General features: G+C 46.8%; 3 protein-coding genes across 3 annotated transcripts; 1 reads left to right on the plus strand and 2 right to left on the minus strand.

Annotated features, from left to right (window-relative positions):
* Positions 1–1,187: 1,187 nt before the first annotated feature.
* Positions 1,188–9,296, minus strand: eef1g (eukaryotic translation elongation factor 1 gamma). The gene is made up of 10 exons (XM_056600635.1): positions 9,064–9,296; positions 8,047–8,205; positions 7,737–7,800; positions 7,042–7,184; positions 6,768–6,911; positions 6,529–6,658; positions 4,896–5,103; positions 3,281–3,453; positions 2,508–2,632; positions 1,188–1,696 (listed from the first exon to the last, which is right to left on the minus strand). The coding sequence occupies exons 1-10, from the start codon at positions 9,073–9,075 to the stop codon at positions 1,538–1,540; spliced, it is 1,317 nt and encodes a 438-aa protein (XP_056456610.1). The 5' UTR covers positions 9,076–9,296; the 3' UTR covers positions 1,188–1,537.
* A 109-nt stretch (positions 9,297–9,405) lies between these two features.
* On the minus strand, positions 9,406–11,893 carry polr2g (RNA polymerase II subunit G). The gene is made up of 8 exons (XM_056600643.1): positions 11,719–11,893; positions 11,497–11,606; positions 10,994–11,153; positions 10,484–10,534; positions 10,323–10,388; positions 10,132–10,203; positions 9,925–9,958; positions 9,406–9,699 (listed from the first exon to the last, which is right to left on the minus strand). Exons 1-8 carry the CDS (start codon positions 11,728–11,730, stop codon positions 9,686–9,688), a joined length of 519 nt encoding a protein of 172 aa, XP_056456618.1. The 5' UTR covers positions 11,731–11,893; the 3' UTR covers positions 9,406–9,685.
* Positions 11,894–11,903: 10 nt separating this feature from the next.
* Positions 11,904–26,356, plus strand: si:ch211-175m2.5 (uncharacterized protein LOC568697 homolog). The gene is made up of 5 exons (XM_056600640.1): positions 11,904–12,171; positions 12,272–12,421; positions 12,938–13,037; positions 13,226–13,356; positions 25,062–26,356. Exons 1-5 carry the CDS (start codon positions 12,118–12,120, stop codon positions 25,338–25,340), a joined length of 714 nt encoding a protein of 237 aa, XP_056456615.1. The 5' UTR covers positions 11,904–12,117; the 3' UTR covers positions 25,341–26,356.
* The last annotated feature ends 1,489 nt before the right edge of the window (positions 26,357–27,845 follow it).

The following is a 27,845-nucleotide window of genomic DNA, read 5'->3' on the forward strand; positions in this document are numbered from 1 at the left end:
TAAAAAACTCATAATTTAAACATCATGTAAACGTCCTTTTCACGAGTAGAAGTGTCAAACCAATATATTTCTTATTGTACGATTACCTTCAGTGGGAAACAATGAAACCCTGCATTATTGACACAGCGTTGACTGATCATGGAATAGGGCGTGGCCTGTCTGAACGGCCCCGGCCACGCCCGCTGCCAGGTGTGTAGAAAATATCAATGTGGTGTTGGGTAACAAAACATGGCTTTTTTATCAGCTTAAGAACCACTGGGCGGGGACACACCAGTCATTCAAGGATAAATGTGTCAAGACAATAAGACGATCATGAGCCGGTGAATAATGCCCCCTCAAATCCTCCAAAAACACAAAGGAAGGAAACCATGCAGGAAAGAAAGTTCTAATTTCCCCGCTGAGCGTTTGTGAGCGTTCATACTGATCAGCAGATCATCCCGGGGGAGACGCCCTCGTATAGAAGCTGCTCTAAAACATGGCCTGCTTTACTTGTTTAGCGTTTACAGTCGGAGCAAAAGGCTTTTCTTTAGGGTGCAGGCGTGGCTCTGATCTGTAGACTGCGTCGTCCTGTTGGGTCTTGCTTATAAGCCAATGCAACACAATGGCAGCCGTATCCTTACATGAGTCACTCCAACTCGGAGCTGTGGGCCGATTGGCTGAACGCTAACCTTTCCTATACGTTTTAGCCACTAAATGACTCGTTTCGTTCCCTTCAGTAAAGTGAACAATGCAGATGTTTTTGGGAAAATTTTGATGTGAAATCTGAAAAATAAAGACTTGTTTAGAGGCACCATTGAAACCCTCCGGTGAGTCCCGCTGTGATGAATAGAAAGTTGGTCAGTTTCTAAACAAAATGTTTTACAGACAATCTCGAGTTTAACCAAGGATTCTTGAGGGTTGAGAACGGGGCTGGGGCGTGGCATCTACTGTGGAACTAGGGAGAAACACAAACAAGGCAGCCGTTACCCCCCACCCAAAGAATTATCTGCGACACGCATCTCTGACCTTGAGGACCTCAAGTGTAGAGTTTGCACACCCTCTACAGGCGGAAAATGGTTTTGCAGAAGCATATTTTCTGTCCATTGTCAATGTCGTTATTTGCAGAGATGAGATAAGTCCACTGTACCCATTTGCCAAAGGTTTTATTGAGGAATATACAAAAGAAAAAAGGTTTGCCCAACTGATAATCATGGCCTGCAGATCCAGTGATCTACTTATCATCGTTTATAACCTGTACAGAGTTGAACTAGCTCTTTATATGAATTGTTTTAAACTGAGAAAACATATAAAAAAAAACCTTTAAGTCAAATTGAAAACAAAATAGACAAATTAAATTCCAGAAATGAAATTGGGGTAAAATGCTTTATTCACTCAAAGCCACTGAGCGGGAAGGGGGGTAACGCAAATCGATCTTGGTTGTCGTTACTTTAAGCCGACGCTCCAATTTCTTTTTCTTCCCGTTTAATAAGTACAAAGTGACTGAAGTCCGTGTTTTCCTTTAGGGTTCCAGTGCTCCGTCAGCCGACTGTCCCTCCTCTCACTTGAAGACCTTGCCCTCATTGAAGGGCTTGCCCACGTGCTTGAACTCGCCCTCCCAGGCCAGGTACTCCTTCACCATGGTCTTGCACTCGGCGCTGCTGGGGTCAAGCTTGCGCCAGTTGTACGACTCGTAGTCGATCTGCCAGTCCTCCGAGAGCTGGGGAGAGACGGGACCGCGGGTTAGAGGCCGTTACACACCGGGACATTTAACCAGATAAAAGATAAGAACCCCATCATCAGAATCTCTCTAGATGTGCTCTTTAGGGATCTCTGCATGCGTCTCGTTTAGATTATTGCATACATAATCCATTTATAAGTTGGTACATTAATCAGTGGGTTAAATGAGATGTAATTTAACCCACTAATTAAGACCGATAATAAAGAAAAGGGACTGGCCTATTTCACTCAGACATCTTTTAGCCTCATGCCCATTATATAGTCAACTGGCTTATGTTTGGAAATGACAAGCAGATACCTTTTGAGAAAGCCATCTCTGCTTGTCCAAGATGTGGCCATAGCATGAAACAGCCCGTTTCTCATTAGATTGAAAAGGCTGGGATGAATATAGCTCATCGCTCTTCCCCTGACAGATATGAGACTGGTGCCATGAATAGACACCGCCTTGCCCAATGACAGGGGAACTCATCCAGAGACATAATATAGCATTTGGATATCATATTGGATACATGAAACAAGTCTTCCTGTATCTTAACTGAATAAAAAGGGATTCAGAAGCCTATTATAATACCCATGTACAAATAAGGACACTGCTCGACTGATAATTATCATGTTATCCTATTTTATCCATTGACGAGCGCGCAACAAAAAAAAGACAAGAAGATCGATATATTGCTGCCGCCTCCCCCGCCCCCCCCAATGTCTGATAGGAAGTGTTTCTACACGTCGTACTCAAAGCGTGGGTTAACCCAGCCGTGCTCTAGTTTAACCCCTCTGAGCCGAACACTCACAGGGAACACCAGCTCCTGGCCTCTGAACACCCAGATGCCCGAGATGCAGCTGTCGTTGTTGGTGCCGAACAGGATAACGCTGGCAAAGGCGTTCTTCCTGAGCCGGTCCAGACGCTGGAACATTCCTGAGAGGGAGGAGACACTGGGTGAGTCACTGGGTGAGCCGTGTGCTGACCAGTAGGGCTGGGCAGTTAACCAAATTTTGATTGCGATTTAAACAATTTTTTTTTCATCAAATGTTTAATAGAAAGTGAAGAACAGCTGGATACATATCTGTACATTATTTTAGATTTGAAAATCAGTTACAAAGTGTTTTTTGGCAGAGACATGCTGAATAGATACATCATGTTTTCAAACTCAAAAATAATAGTTTGGATAATCGTGATTTCAATATTGACCAGAATAATCATGATTTTTGCATAATCGAGCAGCCCTAAGAGATACTGGGAGAGCCATGTGTTGACCAGTAGAGACACTGGGTGAGCCATGTGCTGACCAGTAGAGCCTTCAGGTCTATGGTAGAGCCCAGCAATAATTCTGCCTTATTGACTTCGGATAGCATCTCCATCACATTAACCCGGGTTAACCTCTAATTAGATTGAGATGGCTGGGATGAATATGGCTTAATCTGTTCCCCTGCCAGATATGAGACTGGTGTCATGAATAGGCACCACCTAGCCCAATGACAATGGGACCCTACCAGAAATACAATAAACTATACTTTGGATATTCCCCCCCCCCACCCCCCCCCCTCCAAGAGGACCAGGTCTCACCTGAGATGAGGTTGCAGCTCATGAAGGTCTGGGTGAGCTCCTGGGGGTACTTGTACTCACAGTACCAGATGGAGTAGCCCTCAGGGTCGAAGTTCTCCCAGAAGTGGGGTAGGGCAACGGTCAGGGTGTCCTCGTTGGAATACTTCCTCTTGCACTCGTCCATCACAAACGAGCTGCATCACAAAACCAGCAACAACATGTTGGAGGAATCAGGACAGCTTTTACATTTTGACAATTTACAGCCAATTTAACAAAACAAAAAAATGTATGGCAAGTCTCCACCTTTACACATGTTAGACCAGGACACAATAGTTTTGCTTCCAAATAAATAGATTAACAGAACGTTTGTACGATGCGTCCATTATGCTACGTTAAACACATTTCAACTCAGCAATAAAACAGTACTTCAGGTTAGGTGACCAGTCCACACAGTAATGTTAAAATCAAAGACATTGCACAATGCTCCTACGATTGTAATCGCTGTTCCATCCAATAGCTGGAGCTATGTAGAATGACCCCACAAGAAAAAAGCCATTTGAGAGGTTTACAATATGCATTCAACATCCCCATTGTGTACTGAAATAGAGCCATGGACGGCTGGAACCCCACACATCACTATAGTTTATATAATACAGAACAAGGAAGATATTTTTAGATCAAATAATTAGATAACATATGCCCATAGCATGAAACAACCTGATTCTCATTAGATTGAGAAGGCTGGGATGAATATGGCTCAATCTCTCTGCCCCTGCCAGATATGAGACTGGTGCCATGAATAGACACCGCCTTGCCCAATGACAGAGAGATAATCCTCAACTCATTATTAGTTCGCTTAGGCAAAATAGTGACGGAAGATCAACCTCTTCATCTAACAGCAGTAGCTCAGGCAGTAGAGCGGGATGACTTTTAACAGGAAGGTTGCCATCCGATGCCCGGCTCCTCCTAGCCGAGTTGTCCCTGAGCAAGGCACCTAACCTTGGGTCAGACGAGCTGTGTGTGGTTGACAACCCCGTCGCTGTGTGAATGCGTGTATGAACGTGTCACTCTGGGCTAAAGCATCAGCTAAAATGCCCTAAAAACAAAATATCTCCCAAAGGAAACTCAAACATTAAATATATTCCAGACGGAAAATAAATCTTGCATTCATGCTTCGTTACAGATTTTACTGTCCCAGTAGCATCCAGATTGATCTGTTGACTTGCACAACAATATCACAATTGTCATCTTGTAGGGGTGCAGATCTACTCTTAACTTTCGGTCAGTTATTCTGGCAAAAACCTTGAGAAGAGGCCTAGTGACAGAGGTTAAAGGCAAATATTAACAATTGACTCCTTTAACTGGTTTTGTGTTTGCATTGCTAGTTAAAAGCAGGTAATGACAAGGACATTAGAGCCTTCATCTGCTGCCAGAGCTCTTTGACTGATATGATGGGACAGGTCTCATAGGAATGCATTCCCATTGGTGATTTGAATATGCTGTCCAATAGGAGAGGCCAGACTAGGCGTGTTCTGTACATCGATCATGGCGTCCAATAAGAGAGCCTAGCCTGGGCGTGGTCTGTACATCTACCATGCCGGCCAATGGGAGGGCCCAGACTGGTCGGGGGCCGTACCTTTTGGGGAGGTGGGCGAAGGGGTCCTTGCTCTTGGGCTCTGCGGCGAGTGCGGCTTCACACTCGTCCATCTCCTCGTCGGCAGCGGGGGCCGCCTTCTTCTCCTCCTTCTTCTTCTTCTCCTGCGGCTTGGCGTTCTCCTTCGCTGGCTTCTCCTTCTTGGCCGGAGCAGACTCCTTCTTGGGCTGCATCTCTGCAAACTTCTTGGCTGCGGGAGGAGAACACATGTTGTGGGTTAGATGGGCTTGGCTCGCTGGACTCGGGCAGAGGGGGTTCTAGAATGAGCGTTGTGAAATCCACAGCCGTGTGGGAGGCCTGTCGCCGGCTTTCCAAACGGCCAATATGGTTTCCATCAGAAGCACAATGGAAAAGTCAACAGATTCTGTGTAGCCCTTGTTTACCAAGTCAAAGTGTTCAGGGGCTCTTTCGGAACGTGTGAGAGAACCGCTGTCGCAGCTCGAAGTCAAAGGCTATATCTGGGATGGCCGATACGGCAACAATACATGCGGCAACCATTAATTCAGGCCGGATAAGGATACACGATATTATTGCGATTGTTTTTCATGTCATTTTGCTTTTTTTAAAGCTACTGTTCAACCTATTTTCTTAAGGACTTATAAAAGGAGAAGATAACGGAAACGCCTAATAGACCAGAGAACATTCAGGGAACACCTCTAAAAGCATCAATCTTAATCATTAAGTATACAATTGCAGTGTATGTTACATTAAATAACACTTGGGTTTGTCATCATTAAATGATAATGTTGAAGAAATGTAATTTGAGATTTAAAGTACAATTACCAAGAGTTAGCTTGTCTCATCAGCGGCAAGCAGATGTTGATGTAATATTTTTCTACAAGCCTGTGAGATGTCTTCTGTGTGCAGAAGCACCAGAAACATTGTTATTGAGTCCTCACTTTAAAACACCCCACAGTGCCATAAGCCTGCCTCTAGCATTGTAGAGGTCGCAGGTGGGCATTGGCGTTTGTTTTGGCAGAACGCCGGTCGTGGTCACCCGAGACGCAGTCAGAAAACAAATTCAACCCGCTCCGTTGTCCCCTCCTACTTTGACCTGGCGCTCTACATAACCGAAAGCAACAACCAAGCACAGTCCATTGAGCCGTAATGGATTTTTGACCAATGGACTTCAGTTGAACGCTATCTACAACCTCACCACTAGAGGCCACTTTATCCTGTCCACTGCACAGCTCTAGTAGTCTTAAATTACAGAATGACGTAACCTAAAAAAGAAATTGATTTGGCCATAGCATGAAACAGCCTGTTTCTCATTAGATTGAGAAGGCTGGGAAGAATATGGCTCAATCATTCTCCCCCTGACAGATATGAGACTGGTGCCATGAATAGACACCGCCTTGCCCAATGACAGGGAGATGGCTTTTATCCACATTAACAAGATTGTCATAGTACATCAAGTACAAAATATAATGAACAACCAATAAACGAAAAAACGTAGTTAGCATATCGAAATTGTGCATTAAATGCAATGTCCTTTGGATTAAGAAAAAGTAAAGTACAAAACAAAATTGAGACCAGAATATTCCATGATGCCTTCTGTACAGAAAAAACTCAAGTTAGGATAAAGTAGTATAATCCAAACATGCCTATAGCTCACCATCGAACTGAGCCATCTTCTCGCAGAGCTTGACCTCGCCCAGCACAGCCTTGAACTGGGGCTGGTTGACGCAGGTGGTGAACCAGCGTGTCACGTTGGGGTACGGCTGGCGGAAGGCGGGCTCCAGCACCTGCAGGTAAGATGGACAGAGCAGAGGGTGTTGAAGGGCTTCTACAGCTGCAGACTGACAGAAACAAGACGTTCATGTTTGTGCGGGCATCTCGCTGTGTGTTTCTGACCTGCTTGTACAGCCAGAGCATGGCGCATGCCACACTGACGTCAGCCAGGCTAACCCTCTCGCCCACCAGGAAGGTACGCGTGTTGAGGTGTTGGTTCAACACTGACAGCACCTTCTTCGTCTCCTCCTTGGCCTGCTCTGTGGCCTGGAAAAGCAGCATTCACAACATTTATTCACGGTAAACGAACACCGAAAGATTATTGCATTTGCAATTACAAAAAAAAAAAAGTCTCTTTTCTTTCATAAGATCAACTTCAGACACCGGAGGGCCGTACCTGCTTGTTGAAGTGCATGATTCCCAGAGTGGGGAAGACCCACGCGCTGGCCGGAGGGACGATCTCTGCGTCAGCGAAGCTCACCCACTGCAGCACTTGAGCCGCGGCCTGGGGAGTGGCTCCACGCAGGGCCTCATTGCTCACTGCACAGCAGAGAACCGGAGTTAGAAACACACGCATCAGTCGGCCTCATCCTGACTACGCAAACAATACAGCAGTGCAAGCAAGGCATCAACGTCAAGTGCACAAGACATCCTCTGAAGTGATCTCTAGCAGGTGTCAACTTCTTAGCAGCATCTCATCTCGTGTTCAAAACACTGTTAGCATGGAACCACTAGAGGAATCCAGTTGGATGGGGGGTGGACATGAGAGCATTTCTCACGATAAATAATTTAAAAAGAAACGTCTACAGATCAGTTGTCAGGCAGGATGTGCCCAAGTCTGAGATGAATATGGCTCAATCATTCTTCCCCTTCCAGATATGAGACTGGTGCCAGGAATAGACACCGCCTTGCCCAATGACAGGGAGAGAACCCTCAGCTCATTAAAGGCTTCAGACAACATTTCCCTAGACAAATACACAGTAAAAAAAACAAAAATGCCTCCTATACGGCAATGAGATTATGTTATCGGGTTAATATTAGTGCAGTTTAAAGTATACTATATAGAATAAAGGTCATGCAGTAAGGACTTACAGAAGTGGGCAATGGCGTTGCTCTCAAACAGACAGAAGCCGTCATCGCCCTGGTAGGCCGGAACCTGTGGGGATGTGGAGGAGATGAGACAAAACCTGATAGCAACATTTAAATAAACCCCTCTGCCATCTGAACCCGAGTGGGGAACGGCTCAATAGCTTCATTATTACTGAACCACTAGACCAGATTGCTAACACTAATGTGGATTATAGTCAATTATCAGGGTTGGCCTCGTCATCTCTGGAATGGTCGAACATTTCTGGAACAACTGGAGACTTCACTCCTCAGATTGAATGTCCATCACACCCACCTTGCCCAGAGGGAAGTTGTTGAGGAAGGCCGGGGTACGGTTCGTCTGTCCGAAGGTGAAGGCAGGGGCGTTGTTAGCTACCTTCAGCCGGGCACCGCTGTACTGGGCTGCTATCTGCGCCTTGAAGGCACGCCAGTTGTCTGGGTACGTGAACAGAGTCTGTGGGGGGAGAAGACATGACAAAGGAAGTTTAATAGAGACTGCATTAGACTGAGACGATTGGTTTGTATTTGTACATCGTTTGAGACGGCTACGTGTAAAAACTAAGTCCAAAATCAACTGGTCGCAAACCCAACAATGGATCTAAATTTAAAGAGCCCACAATGCCCTGGCCTTGGTGACAGTAGGTCACACTTGTCACCACGGTTTTAATAACCCATACAAGCCTGTTGGACAGCCTTCAATCGTTTGTTGAAATCGTTTGATTGCTGATAAACCATTACGTTGACAAGCTAACTTCGGTCACAATGGTCAAATATGGGTCCGATTTTGCCTGGACCTTCATCATTGTATCATCGCACGAAATATGAAAACAGTGGCCCAGTGCTCCTAACCACAGACCGGGAGGTTAACGTGGCAGACGCCGGTGAGGAAGCACCATAAACCGGGAGGTTAACGTGGCAGACTAGTGAAGGCTGGGAGTACCGGAGACCGAGGTTAACGTGGCAGATGCCGGGCTGGGAGTACCATATACAGAGAGGTTAATATGGCGGAGTCCGGGCTGGGAGTACCGGAGATCGAGAGGTGAACGTGGCAGACTAGGGAAGGCTGGAGCATCACAGGCGGAATTTCGGGGTGGACCACAGAGGGTACATGCTACGTCAGGGCTGCTTCGACCAACACGAACCGTGAATGACTTTCTTGCCAATACTCAAACAAACAGGGCCAAAACACATTGACTAAGTCAGCTGCGAATCGAGCCGTTGAATTAGAACACGGATGGGTGTGATGTTCGGCCGATTACACTCCAATGTTTAGGGAAATTCCCCAAAATAGACACCTCTCCATTTTACTTACCCCTGCCGCCATCTTCAGAACGAGAGAAAGGAAGACCGCCGTCGCGGCCTACTGACGTATTTACAGCCGGGTCCGTCGCTCAATATCCGCGTTCACCCGGCTTTATTTTTTTAACATTTTCTAGGGTTAATTTCCATATCCTTTAGAGTGAATAAGAGACTGAATCACTCACAAAAATGATCAGTAAAATTGCACGTGTGTGTGACAATTTATTAAAGATAAATATCGAATTACGCCTACATTTCCCACCCCTCGGGTGATTAAAGCACCAATCGTCTAATGTTGATGATGCCCACTGCAGACATTGAATTGAAAACGAAACGAGTCATGAACATGAAGGAGTCTTCACACATTCAAATAACAAAATATTTTATTACTGACAATGTATGTAAAAAATAAAAAGTAACAATTAATATGCAGATGACACATGCATCGCTCCGTGAACTGGTCATGACTTAGAACTGAAACATGTACCATTGAAAAATTATTAACCGTACAAAAATAATGTTATTGATATACTAAGTATTGTAGTTTCCAGCTAGTAGCAAACTTTATCTTTTTCAATGTTTTGTCAAAATATTTCCAGATAGAAATCCGTCTTCCACACCCACATGGCCAAAGCTTAGCTGACGAGACCTGGAAAACAAAGTGTGTGTTGATTTGACCTCATTGAACAGTAATTGATCTAAGAATAAATATACCTATTCAGTTATTTCACACAATTAATTGCGAGGAAAAACATTTATCATAAGAAATAATGAAAAACATTAAAAAGTTAAGGATTTAATGCAATGTGATTACTCTAAATTCATAAAATGCAAACAAAAGGGAGCCACTTGAAACATTCAGTTTCACACTTACCCAGATAATCGTCCATAAGAGATCCAATGGCGAACTGAAACAAATTAAGACAAACAATTGAATGGGATTCTACCAGATTCCAGTTTGACTTTGCATTTGAAAAAGGAATGGCCATCTTGCCTTTATTCAGCAATATCGATTTTATACTAATTAAATGCAAATTAATATTTAAATGCAGAGGTAGGTCTAACTGATAGGTAGACTTACGATGTCATTCTTGTCCACTCTCGTCCCGACGATTTTAAGACGGATCTCGTCATCTTGTTGGATTACAATGTCCTTAGCAGATAGAAAAGTAATCAAAATATGCTTTTGCGACTTCAGCATACCCATTCACCATGTGTGTGGGTTAAGAGAACAAAATAGTGGATGGGGCAGAACACAAAAGAAGCACATACCTCATCAACTGTTTTATAACAAGGAGGATTTGAGTTGGGGTCGAACTCCATCTCGGAGGGAATGGACTATAAAATAGGAAACATATGGTCATTAAATTGCACATTTCTTTCCAACATTAAGCTTTATCAACCACTACAAGAGTAAAGTTTAGGCCACTCACATGACGAGAGATGAAGCAGGACATTGGGCCAATCTCTGTAAACAGGCCAACCTACAGAGGTAAATGGTGTACGTTCTAAGTCAGTATAGGCAGACACATAATTACAACACATACCACTTTTTCAACATTAACTTTTCAAGACAAGGCCTTGGCTAGTGGTAGTTGACTACATGACGGAATGCATACCTACCCACCCTCACCGTTTAAATACTTTATATTAACCATTACTAAGCTTTAGGATAGGCCAAGTGAGAATCCCATTTAGTAGAGCTATAAAACCAAACAAGGCTGAATGCCCTTACAAGACCATACATCAACCTTTCTGAAGCCTGTATTACCAAATAATGTAGCGAAAAGTACTTGGTGTACTTGGATAGTAATCTGAATATTGTGTGCAACTGTGTTTCCTTACACTACTGCTCAGCTGTTGTTCCTAAGTCATACAAAATGCCTCCATGTTTATTCTGCAAAATTCCCAAACAGCAAATCTGAAAGCAGCATCCGTCTCACCTTGTTGACCTGAGTGACCACAGCATCCACCACCTCCCCCTTGAAGGGCCGGAACACGATGGCCTTGTACTTGACGGGGTACAAGACGAAGCCTCTGCCGGGCTGGATCACCCCCGCCCCGATGTTGTCTATGGTGGTGACCGCGATAACAAACCCATACCTGGGAAGGACACATTCAAAATGTTTTAATGGACAAATAACTTCCCAGCACAAGCCATGAAGATATACTGAGAATGTTGCTGCTATGCCTGTTGGTTGATGCACTAGCAGCGAATAGCGTTTCATTATTTTAAGAATCGATAACAATGGTCGGTTTCGAAAATAAAAAAGTAATCCAAGACTTTTATAATGAATATTAAACCTGTCACCTTTAAGCAGTTAATCACACGAGGGCTCGTGCTATAGGTCTGGATGAAAATCACGAAATGACTTTCGTGCAGTCTTTCTCCCAACATTGATGATTGTCTAGCCATAAATTATGATAAATGATAACGAACACTCACTTGCCGGTGCAAGTCCCCTCCACCTCCGTGAACAGCTTCTGCTTCACGGTGTTAAGGAGGTTCGGTCCGAAGTACCGAGGATGGAGCAGGATCTCATGCTCCAGGGAGATCTACACAACACAAGGAACACAAGGACACTACAGATTCATCCACTGGGGAAATGATCGAACAATTTTCAGGTTTTGAATCAATTATTGTAGACACGTGCATTCCTCCACTCACATGGTAAAACATGTCTTTTAATGTTCAATATTCTCCAAATTAATATTGTCTGTTTACAGCCCGAAGTGTATCCGAAATGAGTGGCGGCGAGCGATATTTTGATTTCTCCACGATTAAAACACTTCCGGGTTATGAACCATCGAGGTAGTTGAGTTTTGGAACAATCCCTCTGGCGGCGAGGGGGACCAATGTGTGGGCTGCTCTATAAATAGCTCCACCAGGGAACCAATAGACAGCCGAGCCTGTACTCGCCCCCTGACAGTTTTTCTAAACAAACTTTATGTCATTGTCAAGTTGAGATATAGAGTTGCTATTCGTTGAAGAATAATAATAGTGTTTATTTCTTATATTATCATTCTGGTTATTGCAAGAACCATTTTGTCAACTAACCTCGATACTATGGCCGGCAGTGGACATCTGAAGTTACTACGTCCTGCTGCTTTCTACATGTTTGTGAGTTTCGTTTGATCTCTCGTAAGACCAACAATGCAACGTGAAGCAACATGAACAGCTCTGTGTTAGCACTGTTGACTAACTGTCTGTCACTCATCAGGCTCCCCTCCGACCCGCGGGGGTACGAGCTGCGGTCAAGGCGACCTTCTGCACCACCGCCCCCCCGCCGAGCATCAGCCGGTACCCAGTCCCCCCCAAGAAGGACCTACCGGAGGATATAGCGGCAGTGATGGAGGAGGTTGAGACAAAGGTATCAAGCCTCTTAACACGGTAGTAAAGCGGTCAGCCCGACCCCACACCAAATCATGAACAGAACCAGTTCATATGTTTTGGAGGCATACTTCAACATTCCCCCTGTGTGTGTATACTTCAACATTCCCGATGTGTGTGTATGCTTCAACATTCCCCATGTTTCTGTACACTTCAACATTCCCCACATGGTTATACTTCAACATTCCCAATGTGTGTATATGTGTCCGCCAGATGATTAAGTATTGTATCTTAATTTATGGTCTGTCATGCTGTCTTTTTTGAGTACTTATTTTTAACAAGCTCATTACATTGGGTAGTAACAATGCAGCTCCCAGATTAATAAAGGACTATATATATATATATATATATATATATATATATATATATATATATATATATATATATATATATATATATATATATGATTACACAGTACAGTATCCATAGCAGCGGAGAATAAACTATGTATTTAGTTATAGGTTGTAACAGTATATTAAACAGTATTTCTCTTCAGGGGGGATTCTTGCCCAATGTCTTCAAAGCCCTCTCTCACCGACCGGCAGAGTTCCGGACCTTCTTTGCCTACTACAATGAACTGATGAACAAGGAGACAGGTAAAGTCCTTGTTTTGGCTGGTCTGTGTTGATGGTCAGAACGAGGGCAGATTCGTTGTGCTTTTATTAGATTCTGCTTCTCCTGTCGATGTACACAAACCATCACACACCATATCACAATGCTCCTCCACAGTGTGTTTGTTCTCTCCAGTTGTGAGACTCTTTGTGTGATTGTGTCCTCGTCTAAGGGGGGCTGACCAAGGCCGACCGGGAGCTGATCGTGGTGGCCACAAGTATGCACAACCAGTGTCTCTACTGTGTGGTGTCCCACAGCGCCCTGCACCGGATTTACTCCAAGAAACCCACTCTGGCCGACCAGGTACAGACCCTCAGTCCCTGCAAAGGGGACAATATACTTGAAGCCTAATTGGGCTGTGGTTAAAAGTCTGACTATTCATTATTTAAGCAAGTTCAGAGAATACATATACAGTGCTCTAGACTTGGTTGGTTCGGAGCTGTTCATGCTTATGCAAACAACAATATTAAAGAGAGCCCAAGATAATTCTTTGAATGTTTGGATTATGATCACGTAAAGTAGATGCACTGTTGTAAATTCCCTATTAGTTTGTAATATCGTATCGTATAATATATAGTGTTATTTCTATTCAGGCACTTTGGGCAGCCCAGGTAGCGTCGTAGGGTCCTAGAGTTACGAGTTGTACGGGGCTGCGCCAGAGCTCGTTGCGCGCGACTGCTTAACACGCCATGACAGAGAATGCGTTCGTGAAGAAAAAATCATTCCTACATCATTCATTTATTCATACATCTGTTCATCCATTCCGTCATTCATTCGGTTGCTTATTGAAGCCATCATTGATGTCATTCGTCTGCAAGAGATATAAACATCCTGAACTGTTCCCTGTGTATGCGTCTACTCTCTGACCGGAGTTACCGTCCTGGATAAAGTGATCCAAGCAAATACACACATACATTCTACAACATTGGTCCTTCGAAACCGGAATACTTCACCCACGACGGAGCCATGGACGCACAGAGAACAGCAGCAGCCGAAAGCGGAACACAAGGACGAGGAAGGCCGCGACAACTTCCAGCACACATGCAGGGCTATCAGGTCAGCTTACCACAGTCCCTCATGCCTTATACTGCCTCCTTCAAAGACGACATCGAGAGCGCCAGCGCACAGCAGCTGCGGTCACTCAGCCTGCAGACCGAGTCCGCCGCTACAGGTGACCAGCTATACACCGCGCTCGGGCCCCCTCCCTGTCCCTTTTCGCCAGGAGCAGTCGACGATAAGGCGAGTCAATGGGACTTAGCATCGGATGCTAGCAGTCTGCCCAGCCACCAGCACGTGTCTGTGGGGCTCCAATCGCCACCCACCTCCGAACAGAGCCGCTACAGTCGGCACTTAACAGAATACAGCTTCGATGCAAGCGGACCAGGTCCTCCTACGCAACAGCACACGCCATATACTGGTCTAGGTGTCCCGTCGAACCAATCACCTTGGTTGGACCCCCAACCAGACAGCCGTGTTATTCAGCAGCAGTCGTTATCCCCCCAGCCGGGACCACCTACCCAGCCTCAAGATAAGCTGTCGCTAACATCGTCGCTGTGCACAACAACCGCAGTATTGCGGTCTCAAACAGGTTGTACACTAGGCCAAAGGCAGCAGAGCTACACGTTGACTCAGTCCCTGCCATCAACAATAAAGCACCGCTATTCGGAGCAGTTCCTAGGCCGCCAGTTCCCACTGCGACGAGTATGGTCACGACACAGTCTAACTCCCAGGCGATGCAAGCAGTGGGCCAACAACTGTCAACAGCAGCGGGGTACCAGCCTGCCTTCCATCCAAACCAGCCTGTGTCATCGCCTGTGCAGATCATGTGCGCCAATATGCCAACGGCCGTACAGGCCCTATATCAGCCTACGCCAATGACACTTGCCCAGACAGCATATCAATATGCTCCATCTACGCCTGCACAGCCTACATATCAACCCCAGACTGCATATCAATATGTTCAAGCTACGCCTGCACAGCCTACATATCAACCCCAGACAGCGTGTCAATATGCTCCAGCTACGCCTGCACAGCCTACATATCAACCCCAGACAGCGTATCAACATTCTCCATCTACGCCTGCACAGCCTACATATCAACCCCAGACTGCAACAGCGCAGTACCACGCACACCAGCTACCAGCTGCAGCTGCTCTCCAGCCAGTGGGCCAGCACCCAGGAGGCACGCCTCAGCAGTTTACCTGTCAACCACCCACATGGGCAGTGGCGCCCTTACCATACACACCTGCTGTCCCCCAGCAGACAGCGTATCAGCCTCCGCCAGTCATCCCAACTCAGCCAGCCTATCAGCTGGCGCCTCTTCCACCGTACCAGCTGAGCCATCATCCACAACCGGTGTACCACCCCCAGCCTGCTCCAACAACTCAGCCAGCCTATCAGCTGGTGCCTCTACTACAGTACCAGCTGAGCCATCATCCACAACCGGTGTACCACCCCCAGCCTGCTCCAACAACTCAGCCAGCCTATCAGCTGGTGCCTCCAGCACCGGTCCAGTATGCCCTTCAGCCCCAATATACACCAACACAGATGCCATCCGCTCTCCAGCCTCCCAGGCAGCCAGTCCCAGTACCAAAAATGCCTAAGTTGGTCAACGACAATGAGAGAGACTTCACTGACCTTAAAATGACGCTGGACCACCTACTCAGCCCCCACACTGAACTCTCTGAGCATTACAAGTACCGTGTACTTATGGAGCACCTGGTTCTGGATGAAGCCAGGTTGATTGCACAGTCCTGCAGGCATTATGCGCAGCTCTACACCGCCGCCATGCAGGCCTTACAGCGGCAATACGGACAGCCACATCAACTCGCACAAAGTGAGATTTCCACGATCCTGAACTCTCCTGACCTCAAAGCAGGAGATTCCAAAGCCTTCCAGAGCTTCGCCCTTAGCGTCGACCTGCTAGTGGGAATGCTTACATCGCTGGAAGGGCCCAACGGAATGGAAGTGATGTCGACCGGCCATGTCGATCGGCTCCTGAGTAAGCTCCCGAAGCACTCGAGGGACGGCTTCGTGGAGCATCTACAGGCTCAAGGTTGCCTCAATACAAACAGCCTAAACCCGTACAACCTTCGAGACCTCTCAGACTGGCTCAGGGTGAAGGCTGAAGCTCAAAGACTATCCGCAAGAATGGCACAGCGCCATCGGACTGAAGGGCCACAGGCCCCCAACAGAGATAGGCAAGTTCCTGTGCCCAGGCCTCGCAACCTCTCAGTTTATCATGGCTCCGACAAGCCTAAACCTGACAGCCGTCAGCTTTCAGACACGTTTAGGTCGGAGGCCAAGCAGCAGAAGTTCGAGAGGATATGTCTCTTCTGCAAGAGTGCCGATCACTACCTATCACAGTGTCCAGACATCGTCCGGCACTCACCGGAAGAGATCGAGAAGTGGATAGCAGACGGCAAGCGTTGTCGTAAGTGTGGTCGTACCAACCATAAGCAAGATGCCTGCACCCTGAAGAAAGCGTGCAGTGAATGTCAGGAGGTTCACCTCAGAGTTCTCCATACCATTACCAAGCCAGGTCCCGGTGTCTACCTCATCACGCCAGAGGATCGGGCCTCACTAGCCAACTCCAAGCAAGGAGGAAAGGTGTACCTCAAGGTGGTGCCAATCATCCTTAGCCATGGGAGTAAGTCGCTGCACACCTACGCGATCCTTGACGATGGGGCCGAACGCACAATAATATTGCCAGCTGCCGTTCGTCACCTGGAACTCAAAGGCGAAGCCGAATCTCTCGCTCTGCGGACGATCCGCCAAGATGTGGCTCGCCCCACTGGTGCGTCGGTAAACTTCCATGTGGCCTCCCTGGCACGGCCTTCAGAACAGCACCTGGTTAAGGGTGCCTTCACAGCGGGGAGGCTAGCCCTGTCAGAGCAATCTTACCCCGTAACTGCACTTCAGAAGCGCTATCGCCACTTGAGGGGCCTCCAGCTGCATAACTTCAGTAAGGTGCGTCCGCTACTGCTAATCGGTGCAGATTGCACCCACCTGATCACAGCCAAAGAGCCCACAGCTGTACACACAGCGCTCGGCTGGGTGCTCCAGGGTCCAGATGGTCTCGGGTCTCATGCTGCTTCATGCTACTTCACATCTCTCAAGCCAGCGCCAGACGACTACTACCAACATGTTGAACGTCTCTGGCAGCTCGACGTCCTCCCGTTTCGAAGCGAGAAGCTAGCAGTACGGTCCCGTCTGGACCAAGAGGCCGTGAGCATCCTGGAAGCACGCACTGAGAGGGTGAAGGTCATTGACACATTCCGGTATGCCACACCTCTGCTCCGGGCTAAGGACGCGCCACTGCTGAAAGCCGCTGCTGAAGCAGTCATGCCAATGCTCCGCAGCACAGAACGCCGACTGGAAAAAGACCCAGCTAAGGCTAAAGTCTACGAAGCAGAGATCCAAAAGCTCATCGATGGAGGGTGCGTTACCAAGCTCAGCAAAGAAGAGACGGATAAGTCCAGTGAGTCATGGTTTATTCCCCATCACCTCGTCCATCACAACGGCAAGGATCGCCTAGTCTTTGATTGCTCCTTCACCTACTGCGGCCTCTCCCTTAAAGGGCAACTTCACCCATTTCACATAAGCTTTGTATTTTTAGAACCCCCCGCATATTTTTGAATGGTCTAGCATCATTCCCTTATTTTCTGGAGAGACTGGAGAGATCCGTATCGATTTCCAACACTTCCTGTTTTTTATGACGCAATATGACGATTTTTGCGTACAAGAAAACAGGAAGTGTAAGAGGAGATGATTCTCGTAAGACTACAACCACTAGTCCCACCCCCCTCTAGGGGGTGGGACCCACTGACGCTACAGACCTATTAGAGCAGTGCCAGTGGGTGGGACTTCACCAGCAGAAACTAACATCCACAGCGTCTGAAGCTAAGATAACAGAGGCTGTTGCTAAAACTGAAGTACATTGGCGGAGGGTACTGGATCTGACATAGAAGATGGCTCCATGCAAAAGTTCACCATTTCGAAAGAAACACAAACGAGGACTACCGTATTTTCCGTACTATAAAGCACACCGGATTATAAGGCGCACCTTTAATGAATGGCCTATTTTAGAACTGTTTTCATATATAGGGCGCACCGGATTATTAGGCGCATAGAATAGAAGATACTGCAGTCAAACGTTTGACTGGGGTTGCGTTATGCATCGACAAGACCGAGCTGTGCTAAAGAGAATGTCAACAAAACAGTCAGATAAAGTCAAACTGTATTAAGCGTTCTGACAACTCCGGTCACTCCCATGGTAACGATGTTCAAACGTTAATGTGCATATTAACAATATCTGATCAATATCTCTTAACAGTAAGCTCACCTTTTTCAGTTCATTCCCCGTCTACGAATCCCTCGAATTCTTGTGTGTGCGAATTGAACAGTTGGGCGAGTACGGCATCCAACATGCCCGGATTCCTCTCGTCATTATCCGAGTCAGTGTCGCTGCTGTTGCCTGGCAGTTCAGTGATTATTCCTGCCTTCGTGAAAGCTTGGACCACAGTGGAGACTGTTATATCAGCCCAGGCATCCACGATCCATTGGCAGATAGTGGCGTAAGTCGCCTGGCGCTGTCTCCCCGTCTTGGTGACGTGTGTTCGCCTTCTTGGCCCCGTCCACACGAAGCCGATTTTTTGGGTGAAGCCGCATAAAAAAACGCTTTTGGTGGACACGGCCTACGGCCACACCAAACGCGTGTAACGTGCCTAACTTGTCGCTTGATCATTGTGTGTCACAAAAATGGTTCAACGCGCTTGTGGCTGCGCTGGATTTAGGAGTCGGAGGTAGGAAACCCAAACGCCGCCATGTTTGGGTACATGATAGAGTTTAGATCGGGTTAGATTAAATAATCTCGGATATAAATAACAATAATATAGTCCGCCAAGACGTTGAGGTTGCTTAGCGACCAGAGACGCTGTCCATGCAAGTGAATGGAGCGTTCCCTCTTCGTCATAACTATCAAACCAAACATCCTTCAAATTCAATGAGCGAACATTATGAAATTAAAATGCACATTTCTCGCTAAAAATGTTTACATAAACGCATTTAATGGCGTAACTATGTTACTATTTCCACCCAGAATAAGGAAAGATGTCGGCCGTATGCTTCTGTGCAAGCGTCACTACTCTAGTGACGTCGGTTCAAGCTCCACGCTGATTTGTTCCATTAGTAGATGGAACAAGGAGGTGTCCGATAGGCGGAGATGATCAGCGGGAGTGGCCGCCAGCGAAGCTGTGCATGGTGGGAGTTGTTGTCTTCAATCCACAAGCGCCAAAAAGTCACTTTCTGCCTTTTCTCGGTCAAGACGGCACCAAATTAGAATTTTATTTTATTATTCGACTACATATAGGACCCAATTTCAATACATATTCATGTCTGCACCGGTGAAATGCTCCTTTAATGAGCAACTCCTCCCAGGTCCAACCCTTGGACCATCGCTCATCGGGGTCCTCCTGCGATTCCGGCAGTATGCTGTCGCCATCAGTGGAGATATCCGGGCAATGTTCCATCAGGTTCGGCTCCTACCAGAGGACCGGCCATTGCTGAGGTTCGCCTGGAGGAACCTGCGACGAGAAGAGCAACCTAACATCTACCAGTGGCAAGTCTTGCCGTTCGGTACAACAAGCAGCCCATGCTGTGCAACGTTTGCGCTGCAGAAGCACGTCAAAGACCACGCAGAGGGAAACGAAGACATCCTGCAGTCCATAGAGCAGTACTTCTACGTGGACAACTGTCTCCAGAGCCTTTCAACACCCGAGTCTGCCAAGCTCCTCGTGGACAAGATGCGGCAGTGTCTGGCCTCGGGAGGATTTGAGATCCGGCAGTGGGCAAGTAACTTCCCATCTGTCGTCTCCCATCTGCCTTCCACTGCCAGATCAGAGAGCACAGAGCTATGGTTAGCTGAGAAGAGCACCGACCCTCAGGAGCCGGCTCTGGGCCTACGGTGGCATTGTCCGACCGATCAACTTGGCTACAAGCCCAAGCCGATGGAGAGCGAGATTCCCACCATGCGCCACGTGTACAAGGTGCTGGCCAGACAATATGATCCTCTTGGATTCATCATTCCCTACACAACGCGGGCCAAGGTTCTCGTCCAGAAACTGTGGGCGAAGAAGAGGAGCTGGGACGACCCAAACCTTCCTTCTGACATCCTTGAGGCCTGGTCCAGCTGGGAGAGGGAACTTCCGGAGCTGGTAAATATCTCCCTACCGCGAACCTACGCACCACAGGACATCGCCAATGATGCCACAGAGTATACAATGCATGTATTCTGTGATGCCTCTGAACAGGCATACGGTTCGGTAGTTTACCTCACAACGAAGAGTGACGACACTGTCCATGTCTCATTCGTTATGGCAAGGTCTAGGGTGGCTCCGAAGCGCCAGCAGTCAATGCCACGTCTAGAGCTCTATGCACCATTGACAGGAGCCCAGCTGTCCTCCCTCGTTCATCGAGAGCTCACCTTAAGCATCACCCAGACCTTCCTTTGGACTGACTCCACCACCGTCTTAACCTGGTTGACATCCGAGTCCTGCAGGTTCAAGGGCTTCGTTGGAACCAGAGTCTCAGAGATTCATGACCTGACGTCCTTGCACACCTGGCGGTATGTGGACACGGCCAACAATCCAGCCGACGATCTCACCCGCGGCAAGACTTTGGTTGAGCTGGCGGCGCCAAATCGGTGGATTCAAGGGCCATCGTTCCTCCGTGGTCCACCTAAAAATTGGCCATCGCTTCCCACCTCCACAGAGCCAGAAGATGCTGCTGAGCTCAAGCACAGTATCTTCTGCGGCCTCACACAGATGAGTCTGGCACCTCAAACACCAGACGTCACACAGTTCGACAGCTGGACAGACCTGGTCAACGCCACCCAGCAGTTATTTGATGGGGCGGCGGCTGACCCATCCCTACCTCAACCGGACCTTCTTGACGCCGAAGCCCTCCTGCTGAAGGCTAGCCAAGCAGACTGCTTCCCAGGAGAGATTACGTGTCTCAGGGCTGGTAAACCAGTACTGCCCAGCAGTAAGCTCAGTACGCTTACACCGGAGATGGATCCAACAATGGGTCTTATCCGAGTCGGTGGACGCTTTCGTCGTATGGACACTTCCTGTTCTACTGACATCCACCCCATAGTTCTCGATCCCTGCCATGCGGTAACAAGACTCCTTATCAAAGACGTGGATGCACGACTACTCCACCCAGGACCCGATAGGGTCTTCGCCGAGATCAGGCGCAAGTACTGGGTCCTGCGTGGGAGACAGGCTATCAAGCACCATCAGAGGACTTGTACGGAATGCAGAAAATGGAGAGGGCAGCCAGTGGTTCCAATTATGGCGGACCTACCCCCTGCCCGCCTGCGGATCTTCAAGCCTCCGTTCTTCTCGACGGGAGTGGACTGCTTTGGACCATACGTCATCAAGGTCGGGCGGCGCAATGAGAAACGATGGGGTGTCATATTCAAATGTCTCACCACTCGATGTGTCCACTTGGATCTGCTAAATAGTATCGACGGCGACGCCTTCCTCCTAGCATTGAGGCGATTCATCGCACGTAGAGGCACCCCTTTCGAGGTTCTCTCTGATCAGGGAACAAACTTCCGAGGTGCAGAGAGAGAGCTGAAGGAGGCGTTCGCTGCAATGGAACCACAGCTACAAGAGAGACTTGCCAAGCAACGGATCAAATTCAAGTTCAACCCACCAGCGGCTCCCCACTTTGGTGGCGCCTGGGAGCGTGAGATACAATCCGTTAAGAAAGCCCTGCAGGTGGTGATTGGTGCTCAGTCCCTCCAAGAAGAAGTCCTGCTCACAGTCTTAATTGAGGTAGAAGGTATCCTCAATTCCAAGCCCTTAGGATACGTGTCGTCAGACGTTGGGGATCCGGATCCTGTGACACCAAACATGTTGCTGATGGGGCGGCGGGACGCCTCCTTGCCACAAGTGTCCTACGCTCCGGACCCACTCACCAGGAGACGGTGGCGTCATTGTCAAATGATGGTGGATCACTTCTGGACACAATTCATCAGAAGCTACTTACCGTCTCTTCAGGTCCGCCAGAAGTGGCACCAACCTACCGATGATCTTCTCCAGGACACTGTCGTGATGATCGTCGATCCTCAGCTGCCGCGTGCTCATTGGCCCGTTGGGAAGGTGGTCAGACTGAATGCCAGTGCCGATGGATGCATCCGGTCTGCTGAGGTCCAAGTGGGGGACAAGACTTACCTGCGACCAGTAGCACGCCTTGTCCGGCTGCCAGCTGTTCCGGACGACGACGCTGATCCAGGGATTCCTGTAGCACCTTAGGGAATTTATTTTGTTTACATAATAGCCATGCTATTCAGGGGGCGGCTGTTGTAAATTCCCTATTAGTTTGTAATATCGTATCGTATAATATATAGTGTTATTTCTATTCAGGCACTTTGGGCAGCCCAGGTAGCATCGTAGGGTCCTAGAGTTACGAGTTGTATGGGGCTGCGCCAGAGCTCGTTGCGCGCGACTGCTTAACACGCCATGACAGAGAATGCGTTCGTGAAGAAAAAATCATTCCTACATCATTCATTATTCATACATCTGTTCATCCATTCCGTCATTAATTCGGTTGCTTATTGAAGCCATCATTGATGTCATTCGTCTGCAAGAGATATAAACATCCTGAACTGTTCCCTGTGTATGCGTCTACTCTCTGACCGGAGTTACCGTCCTGGATAAAGTGATCCAAGCAAATACACACATACATTCTACAACATGCACTGTAATTAAATGTCAAACCAAATTGTGGGACACAAATTGAGATATATGAATCATTATTTAAAGTATCTCTTTTATTTTACTTGAAGCTATATATTTAACATTTCTGCATTTAATATAAAAAAACGGCTAGATCTACGCTTTATATTTCGTTGGCTTGTGTTCTTACATTATCCTAATTGATTACAAACGCATCAAACTCAGAGATGTCTGAAGTGTTTTTTACTGTTCCAGTCCATTCTATTTGGTCACATGTCAATGACTTCATCTGCCCTTTACCCCCTCAGTTCTGGGGAATCAACCAGAAGGGACCTAATCATTGATATGGTATTTGAATATCAATCGATGTACTCCTTTGACAAGTGGCGCATGCCTGCAAGCATGCAAATCGAGTGTTTCCCACACGTAGACCTTACCTCGGCAGGTCGTCTGAATCAAAACATATGAAAGATTGTTTTGGGCTTTTCCTGGCAGAGAAAGCAGCCGGCCAAATGTATGAATGCAGAGTTCACGAGTCCATATGAGGGAGGCAACACCAAAATAGTCTCATTGAAATAACCGGGCTGCATACCAACAAGTGCTCTAGTTTTGTATGCTTGTTTCGGTGGGAAAAAGGTCTTTGATAGACCAACTAATGTAAACATATTGGACATCAGTTGACTCTGTATTTGATGCAGTTCATTTTAAGTCAGTTTGACCTGTATTATATACAGCCTTTGTTCATTACACCCACAATAGAGCTCAATTGGCTTCACAGTTCTTTACCAGCTTTACTGTTTCAGAGCTCACTTCTCAACAGCGAACATTTTGAAACGCGAGACGTCGCTGGTCTTATTGCCTTTAAGTCTGGCTATTGGGGTTGGGTGCTTTGCCATTAGCCTATTGCGTAGAACTATCGTCCAAAGGCTCTTTAGGAAGGAGTGCTGCTGCCGAGCTTCTCCTGAGGAGCTGTTCTCGGCAATCTGCCTTTTCTCAATCTATGGCATTGGAAAAGTGCCAACTCCTCACTATGCTTCTAACACTTCTAACACTTTAATTCCATTTAATTCCAATTCCTTTAATACATGTCAGCACCGCAATCTAAAAAGCCATTAAGGGTTTCATATAGATACAGATGGCAAGACACACAGGGCTCAGGGTACACTGGTACTGCCCACGTCACACTGCTTTACCTCATATCTGTTCCAAAACTGTATCTGTTTTGTTCTCCAACACTTAATTTAGGTATGTTTATCACGCATAATACCCAAGATAATAGTGCTGGCCTACCTCACACAACAACATCCACAGCGGTCTGGGTACTCGACTCACCTAATGCTACGATAGAACGTTACCCACATGTTATCGTTCAAATTAAATGACATAACGGGACTAAACGTAGCATGAATACAACTTTTAATACATGAACTTGCCTGAGTCATTGCCGAGGAAAGACTCGCCAATGAGGCTGAAGACTACCGCTATTTAGAGAGAGTTGGAGAAAGTCTCCCATGATTCTTTGTTACTTCACGACCTCATCAAATTACTTATTTTGTTATTGTTTTGATTGTGACCCCGATGTTACACCTTCAAGTTAATTAAATGGTGTACATGCCTATGATTACAGCTTCTCCTTGTCACATATATTCAGGTTATCCACAAACTAACGACAATATGTAGACCAGGACAGGATGGACTGTTGTAACATGTATCAATGTCTCTATCCCAGGTTGACTGCTGTAACATTTATCAATGTCCCATCAGGTTGACTGTTGTAACATGTATCAATGTCTCTTCAGGTTGAATGTTGTAACATGTATCAATGTCCCTCTCCAGGTTGACTGTAACACGTATCATTGTCTCTCTCCCAGGTTGAATGTTGTAACATTTATGTACATGCCTATGATTACATTTTCTCCTTGTCACATATATTCAGGTTATCCACAAACTAATGACAATATGTAGACCAGGACAGGATGGGCTGTTGTAACATGTATCAATGTCTTTCCCAGGTTGACTGTTGTAACATTTATCAATGTCTCTCTTCTGGTTGACAGTTGTAACATGTATCAATGTCTCTTCAGGTTGACTGTTGTAACATTTATCAATGTCTCTCTCCCAGGTGGACTGTTATAACATGTATCAAAGTATCTCTTGAGGTTGACAATTGTGTATCAATGTCTCTTTTCCAGGTTGGCTGTTGTAACATGCATCAATGTCTCTCCCAAGTTGACTGTTGTAACCTACATCAATGTCTCTCTTCCAGGTTGCAGTTAACTACCAGAATGCTGAGCTGTCGCCACGGGAGCTCGCCATGCTGGACTTCGCCCTGGCCGTGTGCCGCAGCGACACCATCACCGACCAGCACTTCCTGTCCCTGGAGGAAGTGGGCTTCGACCGCGAGGATGCCTGGGACATCGGGGCTATTGCGGCGTTCTTCGCCCTCTCCAACCGGATGGCCCACGTCACCGACATGAGGCCGAACGTGGAGTTCTACACCCTGGGGCGCGTGGCGCGGCCGAAGGGGGACGGAGGGAGCAAGTGAGGGGGGGGACGGGGGGGGGGACGGGAGAGAGACAGTGACGGGAGACGGAGGGAGGGGGGATGGAGAGAGACAGTCAGGGGTGGAGGGAGGCAGTGAGAGGGGGATGGAGAGTGGTGTCGTTCAGGCGGAGGTGATCCCAGAGCGGTTAATGGGCCACTGTTTCTGTATCTTTAAATGCTGACTGTTCGTTGATTATGGATGGTAAACTTCTAGGTCATAATAATCTTTGTTATTGACACATCATGAGTGATATTAATCAACACACATGGAGAGGTTCTGATTTTTGTCGAGATTCTGCCTTCTCTTCATCCAGCTCCAAGGAAAATTTTGAATAGCTATTTCTCTCCTTCAATAAGGAATTACAAAGTTTGATACTCTGTCACTGCTTCTACAGAATTTGCTACCAAAAAATATGTATGTTCTTAAGAAAAGCATAAATTAAAAGTTTCCACCATCTGTCACCAATGCCCTCAGTCATGTCATGTAACCGTCACTAGGTGGTGTCCCCACACCACTACCGTCCTAAAGGCCTTAGGTTTGTCTCCTCCGTGAGTCGCTCGGCAGACTGCGTGGTTTATGTTTATGTTTGAGATCGGAACAAAAGAAAAAGGTATTTTCAGAGCTCCATAATTCTTTTAAATGTTTCTAACACGCTGAAAATTTCTGGGTCCAGTTTGAGTTCAACTGTGCTGAAATATCAGCCAATTTAACCAGATAAGAAACCAAGTTTAAAAATGTTCCCATTTTGTCATAAGGAGTCAATACACTTTAACACACGGTTTTTATCATGTTGGGGAGCCACGCTTATTCCCTCATGAAAAATAAGATAGAAGAAAGACAAATGGAACTAGAAAATGCGGTGAGTGCTGTAGTAGAAAAGTGAGGTTGAAAATATTTATAAGGTAGTGGCTATTCGTACGGCGACCGTAAGAATAGCAATTAGGCTATTCGTACGGCGCGCCGTAAAAAATACTGTATTAGTCTATTTTCACGGCAGGTTATGGTTAAAGGGTTAGGGTTATTACTATAATTACGGTCGGCCCGGTTAGGGTTAGCGCCGAGCAGACTGATAGGTCAAGTGCGGCCACGTGACAAGCTCGGTCGCCGTACGAATCAAGTACCCCTGACGCCCCGTGCCCACTACCTCCGTCAGTTGTCCGTTGCCCATTGACTTTGAATGGGGATGGACGCGCAATGCATTGTGGATCCGTCCGTTCAGTTGGAGCGTTCGCCACCCTCGTGCCCACTGCACCGTCAGTCAACGGACGTGGGAAGGCGTGGCTGACGGATGGGGGAGTAGTCTTTGCAGAGGCAACCGTCAGCCAATCAAATCGCTTCGCCGGGTTCTTCCCGCTTCTTCCTGCTTGTTGCGAGGCAAGAAGACCCGCTTTCCCCCTTTCCAGTATCGTCAGAGCCCGAGTCGCGTCACAGTGCTTAAATTTGCATACGCGATCTGATTGGATGACGGAACCGTCGCTGCCGAAAAAGTTAAACATTTTTCAACTTTTTGACGGTGGCGAACGCTCCAAGTCAACGGACGGATCCACAATGCATTGCGCGACCGTCCCCATTCAAAGTCAATGGGCAACGGACAACTGACGGAGGTAGTGGGCACGGGGCGTAACGATACTGGAAAGCGGGAAAGCGGGTCATCTTGCCTCGCAACAAGCAGGAAGAAGCGGGTCCAGAAATCACCGCACAAGCCTGAAGCCTGAAATATTGTCCAGACTGGTTCTACTAAAGGTGAACGCAAAAGAACTGTCCAGATGATGACAGAACGACTGTTTTTTTTCTGTACACTGCGCCACCCTTACGCATCTGCCCAAGAGTTAGATCTTTGTTCTTTAATCGCGTAAAAGGCCTACGTTCACTTGTGAGTACAAGAAGTTTTTTTTATTTTATTTTTTTTGCATCAAGAAGTTGCATTGCAAGTTGCACTATGAACACTTTAAAGGTTTTTGTTTGATTGGTTTTTTATCTTCAACTTTACATTTTTCAAGACTTAAATAAAGTCGTTCTTGCTGGTTTGAAATAAACTGTTTCTCTGGTTGTTGGCATTTGCTCAATGGAATAGACTTTATTTAAATTCATGTTTGACTTAAAACCTAAATCAATGCCTATGCTGTAGTCTGTGCCTATAATCTGTTATAGTCTGTGTTTCAACTTCACCACGGAATCGCCGAGACGAGGATTGCACATTGTATGTTTTGCTCCGCAAACACCAGGATGCAACAAAACGTGAGCATTCCTCTTTTGCCAATTCTAGATTAAACATTATATTATAAAAGGTGGGATACAATATCATAAAAACATACACTAACGTAGTCTAGTAAATACATTAATAATTAATCTAGTACCTTTTCACGATATTGGAATGAGTTTACGGGTATTTATCTAAGTGTAAACTTTGTCAGTTGTAGCTTTGGGTAATCCTGCAGTTGTAGGCGATTAGCACACAAAACGTTCCTGCAAAGCGATGGGTCTGACGATAACTCAGATTTGTTT

Source organism: Gadus chalcogrammus, chromosome 10, assembly GCF_026213295.1.
Source record: "Gadus chalcogrammus isolate NIFS_2021 chromosome 10, NIFS_Gcha_1.0, whole genome shotgun sequence".
In the NCBI taxonomy this organism is placed as follows: Eukaryota; Metazoa; Chordata; class Actinopteri; order Gadiformes; family Gadidae; genus Gadus; species Gadus chalcogrammus.